The sequence below is a fragment of the Kogia breviceps genome, chromosome 2 (genome assembly GCF_026419965.1).
Source record: "Kogia breviceps isolate mKogBre1 chromosome 2, mKogBre1 haplotype 1, whole genome shotgun sequence".
In the NCBI taxonomy this organism is placed as follows: domain Eukaryota; kingdom Metazoa; phylum Chordata; class Mammalia; order Artiodactyla; family Physeteridae; genus Kogia; species Kogia breviceps.
Window position 1 is genome coordinate 138,854,497 of NC_081311.1, and position 14,817 is coordinate 138,869,313.

General features: G+C 40.4%; 1 protein-coding gene across 1 annotated transcript in view; it reads right to left on the reverse strand.

The window, feature by feature from the left end:
* Positions 1 to 8,090: 8,090 nt before the first annotated feature.
* The window catches only part of LRP2 (LDL receptor related protein 2), a 196,246-nt gene continuing 189,519 nt past the window's right edge, over positions 8,091 to 14,817 (reverse strand). The window contains exons 76-79 of the mRNA XM_067027528.1: positions 13,678 to 13,785; positions 11,978 to 12,085; positions 8,751 to 8,822; positions 8,091 to 8,573 (exon numbers count right to left, since the gene is read on the reverse strand). Coding sequence (XP_066883629.1) covers positions 8,412 to 8,573; positions 8,751 to 8,822; positions 11,978 to 12,085; positions 13,678 to 13,785 — 450 coding nt within the window. The 3' untranslated portion in view covers positions 8,091 to 8,411. The remainder of the gene's footprint in view (positions 8,574 to 8,750; positions 8,823 to 11,977; positions 12,086 to 13,677; positions 13,786 to 14,817) is intronic.

Sequence of the window (14,817 nt, forward strand, 5' to 3'; positions counted from 1 at the left end):
CATGCAAAAAGGAGACCCCAAACACAGTAAGATAAGCGAAATGAGAAGACAGAAAAACACACAGCAGATGAAGGAGCAAGATAAAAACATACCAGACCTAACAGATGAAGAGGTAATAGCCAATCTACCTGAAAGAGAATTTAGAATAATGATGGTGAAGATGATGCAAAATCTTGGAAATAGAATAGACAATTTGCAAGAAACAGTTAACAGGGACCTAGAAGAAATAAAGAGGAAGCAAGAAACGATGAGCAACACAATAAATGAAATTAAAAATACTCTAGATGGGATCAATAGCAGAATAACTGAGGCAGAAGGACGGATAAGTGACCTGGAAGATAAAATAGTGGAAATAACTACTGCAGAGCAGAAGAAAGAAAAAAGAATGAAAAGAACTGAGGACAGTCTCAGAGACCTCTGGGACAACATTAAACGCACCAACATTCGAATTATAGGGGTCCCAGAAGAAGAAGAGAAAAAGAAAGGGACTGAGAAAATATTTGAAGAGATTATAGTTGAAAACTTCCCTAATATAGGAAAGGAAATAATCAATCAAGTCCAGGAAGCACATAGAGTTCCATACAGGATAAACCCAAAGAGAAACACGCCAAGACACATAATAATCAAACTGTCAAAAATTAAATACAAAGAAAACATATTAAAAGCAGCAAGGGAAAAACAACAAATAACACACAAGGGAATCCCCATAAGATTAACATCTGATCTTTCAGCAGAAACTCTACAAGCCAGAAGGGAGTGGCAGGACATATTTAAAGTGATGAAGGAAAAAAACCTACAACCAAGATTACTCTACCCAGCAAGGATCTCATTCAGATTTGATGGAGAAATTAAAACCTTTACAGACAAACAAAAGCTGAGAGAGTTCAGCACCACCAAACCAGCTCTACAACAAATCCTAAAGGAACTTCTCTAGGCAAGAAACACAAGAGAAGGAAAAGACCTACAAGAACAACCCGAAACAATTAAGTAAATGGTAATAGGAACATACATATCGATAATTACCTTAAATGTAAATGGATTAAATGCTCCCACCAAAAGACACAGACTGGCTGAATGGATACAAAAACAAGACCCATATATATGCTGTCTACAAGAGACCCACTTCAGACCTAGGGACACATACAGACTGAAAGTAAGGGGATGGAAAAAGATATTCCATGCAAATGGAAATCAGAAGAAAGCTGGAGTAGCAATTCTCATATCAGACAAAATAGACTTTAAAATAAAGACTATTACAAGAGACAAAGAAGGACACTACATAATGATCAAGGGATCAATCCATGAAGAAGATATAACAATTGTAAATATTTATGCACCCAACATAGGAGCACCTCAATACATAAGGCAAATACTAACAGCCTTAAAAGGGGAAATCGACAGTAACACAATTATAATGGGGGACTTTAACACCCCACTTTCACCAATGGACAGATCATCCAAAATGAAAATAAATAAGGAAACACAAGCTTTAAATGATACATTACACAAGATGGACTTAATTGATATTTATAGGACATTCCAGCCAAAAACAACAGAATACACATTTTTCTCAAGTGCTCATGGAACATTCTCCAGGATTGATCATATATTGGGTCACAAATCTAGCCTTGGCAAATTTAAGAAAATTGAAATCGTATCAAGTATCTTTTCCGACCACAACGCTATGAGACTAGATATCAATTATAGGAAAAGATCTGTAAAAAATACAAACACATGGAGGCTAAACAATACACTACTTAATAACGAAGTGATCACTGAAGAAATCAAAGAGGAAATCAAAAAATACTTAGAAACAAATGACAATGGAGACACGACGACCCAAAACCTATGGGATACAGCAAAAGCAGTTCTAAGAGGCAAGTTTATAGCAATACAATCATACCTTAAGAAACAGGAAACATCTCGAATAAACAACCTAACTTTGCACTTAAAGCAATTAGAGAAAGAAGAACAAAAAAACCCCAAATTTAGCAGAAGGAAAGAAATCATAAAGATCAGATCAGAAATAAATGAAAAAGAAGTGAAGGAAACAATAGCAAAGATCAATAAAAGTAAAAGCTGGTTCTTTGAGAAGATAAATAAAATTGATAAACCATTAGCCAGACTCATCAAGAATAAAAGGGAGAAGACTCAAATCAATAGAATTAGAAATGAAAAAGGAGATGTAACAACTGACACTGCAGAAATACAAAAGATTATTAGAGATTACTACAAGCAACTGTATGCCAATAAAATGGACAACCTGGAAGAAATGGACAAATTCTTAGAAATGCACAACCTGCCGAGACTGAACCAGGAAGAAATAGAAAATTTGAACAGACCAATCACAAGCACTGAAATTGAAACTGTGATTAAAAATCTTCCAGCAAACAAAAGCCCAGGACCAGATGGCTTCACAGGCGAATTCTATCAAACATTTAGAGAAGAGCTAACACCTATCCTTCTCAAACTCTTCCAACAGATAGCAGAGGGAGGAACACTCCCAAACTCATTCTATGAGGCCAACATCACCCTGATACCAAAACCAGACAAAGATGTCACAAAGAAAGAAAACTACAGGCCAATATCACTGATGAACATAGATGCAAAACTCCTCAACAAAATATTAGCAAACAGAATCCAACAGCACATTAAAAGGATCATACACCATGATCAAGTGGGGTTTATTCCAGGAATGCAAGGATTCTTCAATATACGTAAATCAATCAACGTGATACACCATATCAACAAACTGAAGGAGAAAAACCATATGATCATCTCAATAGATGCAGAGAAAGCTTTTGACAAAATTCAACACTCATTTATGATAAAAACCTTGCAGAAAGTAGGCATACAGGGAACTTTCCTCAACATAATAAAGGCCATATATGACAAACCCACAGCTAGCATCGTTCTCAATGGTGAAAAACTGAAACCATTTCCACTAAGATCAGGAACAAGACAAGGTTGCCCACTCTCACCACTCTTATTCAACATAGTTTTGGAAGTCCTAGCCACAGCAATCAGAGAAGAAAAAGAAATAAAAGGAATCCAAATAGGAAAAGAAGAAGTAAAGCTGTCACTGTTTGCAGATGACATGATACTATACATAGAGAATCCTAAGGATGCTACCAGAAAACTACTAGAGCTAATCAATGAATTTGGTAAAGTTGCAGAATACAAAATTAATGCACAGAAATCTCTGGCATTCTTATACACTAATGATGAAAAATCTGAGAGTGAAATTAAGAAAACACTCCCATTTACCATTGCAACAAAAAGAATAAAATATCTAGGAATAAACCTACCTAAGGAGACAAAAGACTTGTATGCAGAAAACTATAAGACACTTATGAAAGAAATTAAAGATGATACAAATAGGTGGAGAAATATACCATGTTCTTGGATTGGAAGAATCAACATTGTGAAAATGACTATACTACCCAAAGCAATCTACCGATTCAATGCAATCCCTATCAAATTACCACTGGCATTTTTTACAGAACTAGAACAAAAAATTTCACAATTTGTATGGAAACACAAAAGACCCCGAATAGCCAAAGCAATCTTGAGAACGAGAAATGGAGCTGGAGGAATTAGGCTCCCGGACTTCAGACTCTACTACAAGGCTACAGTAATCAAGACAATATGGTACTGGCACAAAAACAGAAATATAGATCAATGGATCAGGATAGAGAGCCCAGAGATAAACCCACACACATATGGTCACCTTATCTTTGATAAAGGAGGGAAGGATATACAGTGGAGAAAAGACAGCCTCTTCAATAAGTGGTGCTGGGAAAACTGGACAGCTACATGTAAAAGTATGAAATTAGAACACTCCCTAACACCACACACAAAAATAAACTCAAAATGGGTTAAAGACCTAAATGTAAGGCCAGACACTATCAAACTCTTAGAGGAAAACATAGGCAGAACACTATACGACATAAATCACAGCAAGATCCTTTTTGACCCATCTCCTAGAGAAATGGAAATAAAAACACAAATAAACAAATGGGACCTAATGAAACTTAAAAGCTTTTGCACAGCAAAGGATACCATAAACAAGACCAAAAGACAACCCTCAGAATGGGAGAAAATATTTGCAAATGAAGCAACTGACAAAGGATTAATTTCCAAAATTTATAAGCAACTCATGCAGCTCAATAACAAAAAAACAAACAACCCAATCCAAAAATGGGCAGAAGAACTAAATAGACATTTCTCCAAAGAAGATATACAGATTGCTAACAAACACATGAAAGAATGCTCAACCTCATTAATCATTAGAGAAATGCAAATCAAAACTACAATGAGATATCATCTCACACCGGTCAGATTGGCCATCATCAAAAACTCTAGAAACAATAAATGCTGGAGAGGGTGTGGAGAAAAGGGAACCCTCTTGCACTGCTGGTGGGAATGCAAATTGATACAGCCGCTATGGAGAACAGTATGGAGGTTCCTTAAAAAACTACAAATAGAACTACCATACGACCCAGCAATCCCACTACTGGGCATATACCCTGAGAAAACCATGATTCAGAAAGACTCATGTACCAAAATATTCATTGCAGCTCTATTTACAATAGCCAGGACATGGAAGCAACCTAAGTGTCCATCAACAGATGAATGGATAAAGAAGATGTGGCACATATATTCAATGGAATATTACTCAGCCATAAAAAGAAATGAAACTGAGTTATTTATAATGAGGTGGATGGACCTGGAGTCTGTCATACAGAGTGAAGTAAGTCAGAAGGAGAAAAACAAATACCGTATGCTAACACATATATATGGACTCTAAGGGAAAAAAATGTCATGAAGAGATTAGTGGTAGGACGGGAATAAAACACAGACTTACTCGAGCATGGACTTGAGGATATGGGGAGGGGGAAGGGTGGGCTGAGACGAAGTGAGAGAGTGGCAGGGACATATACACACTATCAAATGTAAATTAGATAGCTAGTGGGAAGCTGCTGCATAGCACAGGGAGATCACCTCTGTGCTTTGTGACCACCTAGAGGGGTGGGATAGGGAGGGTGGGAGAGAGGGTGATGCAAGAGGGAAGAGATATGGGAACATATGTATATGTATAACTGATTCAGTTTGTTGTAAAGGAAAAACTAACACTATTGTAAAACAATTATACTCCAATAAAGATGTTAAAAAAAAATAAATCAAATAATAGTGATCTTTCCCCAATTCAGGGAAAAAAAAAAAAAGTTAATGGATGGAATTCTCCACTAAAAGTTCTCCTCTCACATATTTTCCTTAAACTCATGGTCTCTTATGTCCATATGTTTGCAACTGAGTGCTGGTAAGAACACAGGCAAATGAGTGAATGAGAGAGTGAATCAATCAATGAAGGTAGAAAGGAATAAATAGTAAAAAAAAAAAAAAATCAATGGGAAGCCCTGGACAGGTGACCAGTGTGATTTGACAGCTTCCTATGGACACACCTGCTCATGGCTGTGATCTTACATTGTGCAGTAATACACTTCTGCTAGTAAAATTGTTCCTGCTTCATGTGATGAGATGCTGAATAACATCAGGTTTCCATCCTCTAAACAGCACCCTGTCTCCAGGTTACCCCCACCAACCTTGCACAACTTCCCACCAGCTGCTCCGACTAGAGAGAGTAAAGCAGGGGCAGGACCTGGGCTGGGAGAGCCGACCAGGGAGGGGCAACCCTCCTACTGATGCCCTGACCCGCAAACGCCAGCTCACACGGGAGAGAACAGAAACTCAGCAGCAGGCTTTCTGACTCCTTTCTGGGGAGACCCACAAATGAAGCTAAGCAGGGAACTAATTCTCATTTTTTAAACTCCCCAGAATAATTTCTTATTGCGCTTAAGGCCTGAGACAAATACCAAAGCTGGAAATGACAACCAGTTTTGAGCTCCCTTTTACTCTGACTTCACACTTCATGGACTGATACGTCTCGTGCACCCCACTGGAGCCCGAATCCCAGGCTGAACAAAACCCTCTCCAGCTGTGACTGTGCCCGCTGCTCTCCCATCACAGTTAGATCCGAAATGGGAAACTGGCTGGGGGCCTAGGATGTGAGGAAGGAAAAAGGCAGGGGGAAATGGATGACTCTGAAAGGCAATTAAGGGGGCCGCCCGACCAGAGTTCAGGTGGAAACATAGTTTGTTTTCTTTTTTAAAGATTTTTTTGATGTGGACCATTTTTAAAGTCTTTATTGAATTTGTTACAGTATTGCTTCTGTTTTATGTTTTTTGGCCACGAGGCATGTGGGAATCTTAGCTCCCCGACCAGGGATCGAACCCGCACCCCATGCATTGGAAGGTGAAGTCTCAACCACTGGACCACCAGGAAAGTCACAGAAACCTACAGTTTACTCTCCTGAGCTCACCCGGCCAGGCCTGTCAGGGTTGTGTGAGCTGTGGATTCCTCCTCCTCCTCCTCCCCTCCCTGAACCCTGGGCATTCCTGGTTCCCCAGCTGCCTAGCACTCAAAGCCCCAAGCTCTCTGCACAGAAAAATACAACTGATTCATGACCCGGGCTTACGAAGCACACAGAACATGTCTGATAAAATACACATTTATTAGAAATTCTTCAGCAGCATCATTTCTATTTGTTTTCTAATCAAAGTACATGTCAAAGTAATTTACAATAAGCACTCAAAATATGAGCAAAAAATATTTTGAGAACTCGGGAATAAAATCATCAGTAGTACACGTTTCATCCATCCCTCCATCCATACACTCATTCATTCACTGTTTTAAAAATGTGCCATATTAGCACAGAGAGCCAGGAATCCTACCTACTTAGTGTGGAAACTGTGTATTCCTGCCACGGTTCCCGCTGTGGAGACTACAGCCACTATTCAAGAGGAGGGCTACACTCCTCAAAATGTATGATTTTGCCAAGGACCTAAAAAAGGCTCAATAAGAACAGTTTCCCTTTCTTTGATGTTCAACTGACGAAATAAATAGTCATTATAAGGAAATTTTCACACACAGAAACACAAACCCAGTTGAGGCTTTGCTTAACCGGTGTTTGTTTTGCACCTTCCTTTATGAAGACACAGATTTACTTTCAGTTAATTCAGCTCCTGAGCTCCAGTTTCTAGGGTAGGTGACGACCTGAGACGCCAGGCAAGGGTGTCAAGCACCCTATGGTCCATCAAATGAAAGTTCATGCGATTAGATACAAACTCTTTGCAGGACACTTACACTTAATGACATGGGACTTTCTCAGACATTAAAATAAAAGTGTTGACTTGGCGGTGAGCAAGATAACACACAGGAGACAGTGTTCTGGTTAGACAACGCAAACATGCAGAAGGGTGGGACTGAATTGCTTTTCTACCTACTGCATTATCTGCATCTCTATCATTACGCTATTTATCAGGTTACATGTAATACTGAACATTAAGTGCTGATGTGTGAAAACGGACCCAGGAGTGGCCTGGATTCCCTTCCTTGATAATTCTATAGGGACTATGAGTGGTGCCTCCTCTTTTTTTTTTTTTTTTTTTTTTTTTTGCGGTACGCGGGCCTCTCACTGTTGTGGCCTCTCCCGTTGTGGAGCACAGGCTCCGGACGCGCAGGCTCAGCGGCCATGGCTCACGGGCCCAGCCGCTCCGCGGCATGTGGGATCCTCCCGGACCAGGGCACGAACCCGTGTCCCCTGCATCGGCAGGCGGACTCTCAACCACTGCACCGCCAGGGAAGCCCTGCCTCCTCTTTTGACATGGCTAAAGGCCCCAAGTCAATTCCTTTCTTCAATGCATCATTTTCTTTTTTTAAATTAATTAATTAATTTTATTTTTGGCTGCGTTGGGTCTTCGTTGCTGTGCGCGGGCTTTCTCTAGTTGCGGCGAGCGGGGCCTACTCTTCATTGCGGTGCACGGGTTTCTCATTGCGGTGGCCTCTCCCATTGAGGAGCACGTGTGTTCAGTAGTTGTGGCGCACGGGCTTAGTTGCTCCGCGGCATGTGGGATCTTCCCGGACCAGGGCTCGAACCCGTGATCCCTGCATTGGCAGGTGGATTCTCAACCACTGTGCCATCAGAGAAGTCCCAATGGATCATTTAATGTAATGATCACCAACCAATTCAGCAGATACTTTTATTAGCAAATTTAATGATGTGATAATCTTTCCAAAATTTACAAATATACAATATATTTATAGCATTACCTTCAGATAGCTTCAGTGCAAAGATATACATATAGTACATTGTGATAATTATTTGTAAAAATATGAGATGAATAAAAAAGACACACAAGGTACTGTTTCCACAAATATTTCCAACTACAGGAGTATAGGGGAAAAAATATTTTTTTAATAAAGTACTGAATGTTAATTTTTTTCATCTGTTTGTAAAAAATATATGTGCAAAAGTGTGTTTCTAATTATTCCCTAAATAGCTGGCACAGCTATGCCTCAGAGTCTTCTCTAACGAGATTTGCAGTGTCTTTAAATGTGTCTTCTGTTGCACTGTAGGTTGGACTTGGGCCTTTTTTCCAAGAAATCTTATCAGGGGGAGAAGGTGATGGAGGTGGGGTCACAGCAGCACCAACCTTTGGTTCACTCTCCATCTAAGACCACAAAGAAACAGGAATCAGCCATTTATTCCCCGGACGTGATGGGAAACGGTTTTGTGTGAAGAAGACAAATCTTGGCCAATTTGCTCAGAATCATCTGAGTGTATGCCTGATGTAGCAAGTTAATACAAAGAAAGAATGCCTGGGCTGAGAAAAATTGTTAAAAATTACCTCGGAATAGAATGGATTTTCAAAGTTGGCATTTTGTTTCGGTTTTCGTTTGAAGATATTCCACTTTGTTGCCTAAGTGAAAAGAGGAAACAGAAAACCTTCAGTAATGGAATTTTTTGGTGGGTTTCTTCCTTCTGCTTAGGTTTTAAAATTTCTTCTTACAGAGGGAGAAAGCAATTTGGGACCTGGGACCACGTGACCTGGCCCATGCAGTAAATTGTTCAATTCTTCCTCGGCTGGGCCTTGAACAGTAACCGAAACTCTTTGGGCTCTTTTTATCTAATAATTTCAAAAAAAATTCCTTGATCTGAAGTGTACGGTTTACAGAATCGGTGCCCAGAATATCTAGAAGCTTTGACAGAGTCAGGCAAGAGGTTTCTTCAGGGGCTGCCTGAAAATTTAAGGAACAAGCCAGATTGTAACTCTCATTTCCTAAAACGATGTCTTTATCCTTGGTCAACTCAAACATGTTCTGTCTCGCTTCATCATTTCCTCCTGTAATCAATAATAATAATGGCAACAAAAACAACTAACGTTTATTGAGTGCTTACTGTGTTTCCGGGACTATTCCAAGTTCTTTACAAGTTTCTGATGTAATCTTCCCAAGGACTCTGTGAGGTAGATGCTCTTTTGCAGAGGAGGAAAGGCAGTCACAGCAAACTCATTTAACTAAATTGTAGATAGAGGAGTAGGCAGGGCCTCCAGGATACAGAGGTCTCAAAACTGAAGAACCCAAAGAGAAATTACCCCAGTCTATGATGAGTGGCCCCTGTTGGGCTGAAAAGCTGCCCATGGCAAGAGTGCTGGCCATGGCCCTGCTGCCGGATGTAAGGAGACAAGAGAACAGGGGATGAGGAAACAGCCTCCTCCCACAGGGCTAAGGTAGCCCACGTGTTTTATGGATTGTCTCTTGCTCTGTGAAAGTAGGGGGCCAACATGTGAAGGAGTGGGGAGTATGTGAATACAGGAGAAGTAGAAGAAGCCATTCACCCGCATTTAAGTGAGCACCTACTCAGCACGAGGGCAAGATGGAGACACTCAGGTCAGAGCCCGGCCTCTGGAAACCTACACTTCAATAGGGAAGGCCAAAACTCATTGCCTCGGCATAGAATGGCTACATGGAGCTGAGTAACTACTAACAAGAGAAGTGTGGATGATTTTCATTGTCATCTCCTTGGGAAATCCAATGCATGCCGACACAACTTGTGAAAATGACAGGACTAAGTCACAGAACTTCATGTTCTTTGAGTACATTGAGCAGATTTATTGATGAAAGAGAAACCTGTGAGCCTCTCTGGCATATTAAGGTCAACCTAGGGTCATCCTAACCAAAGGCTGCTACTGCTTTAAGCCTCCCTGGCTGTTCTCTCAGTTCCCAGAAGGCAAAGGTCATAGAAAAATCCCTGGATGTACCATGGAGGACAGACCTTAGAGGGTCTCAGCCTCAACTGATTAAAAAAAAGGAGGAAGAGCCAACGTACTGCAAAGATGGAGATGAGAAAGAAAAGGACTATAATTGGTAAACATTCGCTCTCACTTGAAAGACTCTCTCAGTGTTTTTGATGACTGATGTGCAGGTCAGAGGTTGCAGCATCTCCATCACACTCCCCTTCCTGCTCATCTGGGAGAGAACTCTGCCTAGGGAAAATCACTAGACTTGAAATGGACTGAGAAAAAATGTTGAGAATATAAAATAGATCTGGCACTGCTATGGAGTTGACTCAGACTTGGGGAACCAAATATGTGATATTCAAGTATTCTGGTGTCTGTGGAAAATTAGTGTTCGAAATAAACTTTTCAATGTAGCTTAAAGAAAAAAAATTCAGTCCTTTGAAAATATGAAATATGCAAAATATGAAACTGGAAATTCCTTTCTAAGACATCATTTGTTTGTGTGTGTGTGTGTGTGTGTGTGTGTGTGTGTGTGTGTGTGAGAAGGAATTAGGAAATGGAAGATGAAAAGGTGGACAAAGTGACCTTTGTTATAAGCTTTCCTCATTAGCATCAATTTAGTTCAACTTCTATTTTGACGCAAATACGCAGAACAGGAACCAATTTGTGAGGTGCTGAAAATCCAACATGACTTTGCAGATACCAATTTTGTTTATAGATTATGCAATTTGACAATAGGGATTATAAAAAGTGGTAAGATTTCTAACTACCCTTGGGCTTTTGTTTCTTTATATTACTTCACAGAAGTCACAGAACCTTAAAACTGAGACATTCCAGATCCCATTGTTCTCAACTGGGAGAGCATGTTTGGGGGCCGGGGGCGGGGGAGGGAGTGATTTCTGGGGTCACAATGCATTGGGTAAAACACTACTGGCAAGTGGACAGGGGCCAGGAATATTAAAATGTCCTTCAATGTATAGGATAGTTTTGCACCAAAAAGAACTGCCCCTCCCAATAAGCCAATAGTGCCCCCAATGAGAAATATTAAGATTCTAGTGCTCAGAGGTAATATAGTTGTCTAGAATCAAACAGCTATATCTGAGATAGCTTCCTATGTGTCTGTTAAAACTAATGATATATTATGCATTAATATTAAGTTTTATATCGTTTATTTATTGAATTTCTCTCTGTAGACAACACAGTTTACAAATTTCAAAGGGCCTGCAGACAAGATAGAGAAGCTCCATCTAGTGGTCTTTTTTTCTTTTAATCTTCTGTATTAAACACTGTGCCTGTTACATTGAGGGCAGTAATGTTTGCTGGATGGTTAGATGGAAGATAGACAGATGGATAGATGAAGAGCGTGTAAATTAGTGCCATCTAGTGGTGAACATTGGTAACAAGAGTAGAGCTAAAAACAACATAACATTATTAAGGGGCAAAAGATATACACTATAGAAAAAATTGTACTGCACGGGAAAGGAAAAGGTCCTCTATATGCATCTCTGACACAGTGAGGTCTTTATTCATACTAAGTTGTTATCTCAAATTAAACGCCTCTGATTTGAAGAGGCTGGGTCCAGAAGTCGGCTGCCCTTCTCTTCTGCTCTACCACCCATGTCACAAGGAACATCATTACCAACTCAGTGTTAGAATGTAGCCTTACCCAGTGGAAAGTGTTTCAATTTATGATAAAATTATCTTTACTAACTGCCTATACATCTTGGGCTCTGTGAGCCTATCAGGGTCTCTCTAGTTTGCCTAGGATTAATAAACCCAGCAATTCCAAAGTCCTTCCCAAATCCCATATCATTTCAGTAGTCAGTCACTGTTACCTGAGTTTCATCAGCACTTGGGGAAGTTGGCTTTGTGTCTGGAGCTAATTCAGCAGGGTTTATGGGACTTCCATAGTTTTCGTTATACACATTTCCAGATTCAGTTACCTGTGTGCATATTGAAGGCCATTATTCAGTTTTGAAAGAATTTTTGCTATAAAGTTTCTTATCAGCTCTTTGGTTCTGTTTATCACCTTGCTCTCCCACAAACATGATCAAGCAACATTTTTATTATATGAGACCAACCCTGTGGTCCAGGAATAAACACCACTCTCGTCTCCCCAAAATCAGGAACACCAACTACTAAGTTGTCTATCTGATGCCTTAATCTTGCGAGGCAAATACACCCATCACTGGTCACACTCTCACGTAGTAATAGCAACTTCTACAGTGTTCTCTAGGGCCCCTTACTCCCACTGTTGACCATAGTTTTGGATAAAGGATACTCTGGTTGTATATTGGCAGCCATATCCTAATAGAACAGTATGAATGATTTCCAACTGCATTGGTGAACTGAGAGTTTTACCTTTGGATATTTAGAATAAAATTATTAATTTCAGAGGACTGCTTAAAAGAGGTTGAATTTTTAAAACAAGAGGCATAATGACATTAATACCCCTCTAGATATTTTCTGTAACATTCATGTGATTCCGAGGTTCCCTCTTAAAGCACAAATGATCATGGATATATAATTAATAAATTACAGGGTAGAAATTCACCCCTTTTCCTGTATTTTTACATTCACCACTTTATTTCTTCTCAAACTTGGAAATGTTTTGGTAAACATGGCTTCGTTTTATTTCAAGGGAAAAATGCCAAAAATCTATTTTATCATGTGATTAAAGTTTTGCCATCTAGATAATAAAGGATCAGGCAAAATGCTTTCGAGACTCAAATATTGCTGATCTTAAGAAAGCTATTCATAAAATAAACACTTCTGTCTTACATTAAAATGTACTGTACCTTGTGAGTTCAAAAGAAGTTTAGGTGTTAACAGTGAAACTGTATTTTGCCGAGGCCCTAGCTGTTTTGACAAAGGAAAGACAGGCTAACTAACAGTTGACAGGCACTGGCAGTGATGCTGGGGCTACTGATCCAGACCTAATGAAGAGTTCTGTTCCTTCATCCATACATCTATCTCATCTCCCTGTTCCTCTTAAAGATGAGTGAGTAATAGGGCCTCATCAAAGGAAATTTATGTATCTGCCTATCAACTCCGGAGACCTTTGTACTTTCCAGAAAAGTATGGCAAGGGCAAGCAGGGAGGTCACCTCAACTCACACCCTTGTGATACCAGTCAGAACGCAGAGAGCGTGCCCAGTACCCCAAACCTCTGCATAATGACCTGACGACCATCCACTCATTCAGTTCACAGATATTTGCAGAGAGCCCGCACGTATGTGTCGGGCACAGTGTTTGCCGAGCCTCTGAATATGCACTCAGGCCTCTTGCTCTGACCGCTCAGGATGAAAAGGTTCTTGGTCGGCACCCCCAGAACGGCTGCCCAAACCCAGCATTCTGATTGTTCTCAGGCCTTCTGTCCTTGGGTCGGTCCTGTTACTGCAGGGAGTGAAGCTGAGGAAGCGACCAGTGTGCTTCCTTCCATGGAGGGAAGGTTGGGAGGACCCTAAGGGCACATTATTCCAAAGAACAAGATCCAGCAACAGCCAAACCTGACAGCAAGAACTGTGATTTCTCACCGGGGTCGTTGTTGGCTGAGCCACTTTGACGGCAGTGTCCCTGGAGGTGTATGTCGGGTTTTCAAATATTATGGGCGGCTTCCCCAGGTCCATGGCAAAATGTTCACTCTGATGGAGGGAAAGAAAAAAGAAAAAAAAAATCATACCGTGCTGATCTGATTCATACACAGAGGAGGATGCTCTCCTCACACCTGGAGGTACGCTAGGTGCCACGTCAAACTGACCCCAAAAGAACTTGAACTTGCCTCTCCGACAAAAGCCAAGGGAGACGCAAGGCCACCACGAGGCAAACCGTTATGTAAAGTAACGTAAATGCACTAACACCTCAGGTCAGGAGAACAGAAACCCTCTTCCCTTATCCGAGTTCCCTATGGCCCCTTGAGGCAAATAACTCACTTGGTGATTGGCTTTGGGCATAGAGAAAGGGTGGGGTGGTGGTGGAAGAGGAGCAAAGAGAAGAGGGAGAGGGGGAAAGAAGACAGGAGGGATAATGTACTTTTAGGCAGGAACAAAAAGGAAAGATTGTGGGCGGGGGGGCGGAATACTGGTAATGATTTCCCGACACTGATGGTAGACTTCATAGTGGATACTAGTCCATTCATAAAGTATTTGGTCCTCACAGGAGGGATTATTTTACAGATGGGGACAGGGTGATCAAGCTCCATCCCTACTATTACATACTTAGCAGGTGGCAGAGTTGTGATTTGAACCAACCACTGACTCTAAAACCACTGTTTATCCCAACACTACACACTGGTGGGAAAATACATGAGACTAGGAAACATGTTACTTCCCTGCCTCTTCTTTTAAACATACAAAAAGTCATCGAATAAAAACAGAATATCATGGTCCCTCTCCCCTGTTTCCCAAAAAACATAGATTGTTTAAGACTCCAATTAAACTTAAAACTGTTCATGATTCCAGTTCAACCGTGTGGCTTAGATCAGGGGTTAATTTCAATTTCATTACTAATGTTTTTAGACACATTTCTACAACAAACCTAATGTTTCCTAACTTTGTATAGTGAGGGGATATACTGTATTTCATTATTTTCTAGGTGAATTTTATTCTTTATAAAAAGTGTTCCTTTGATAAAACAGTAAAAAAATGATAACCTTCAAATAGTCACTTTGAAACCAA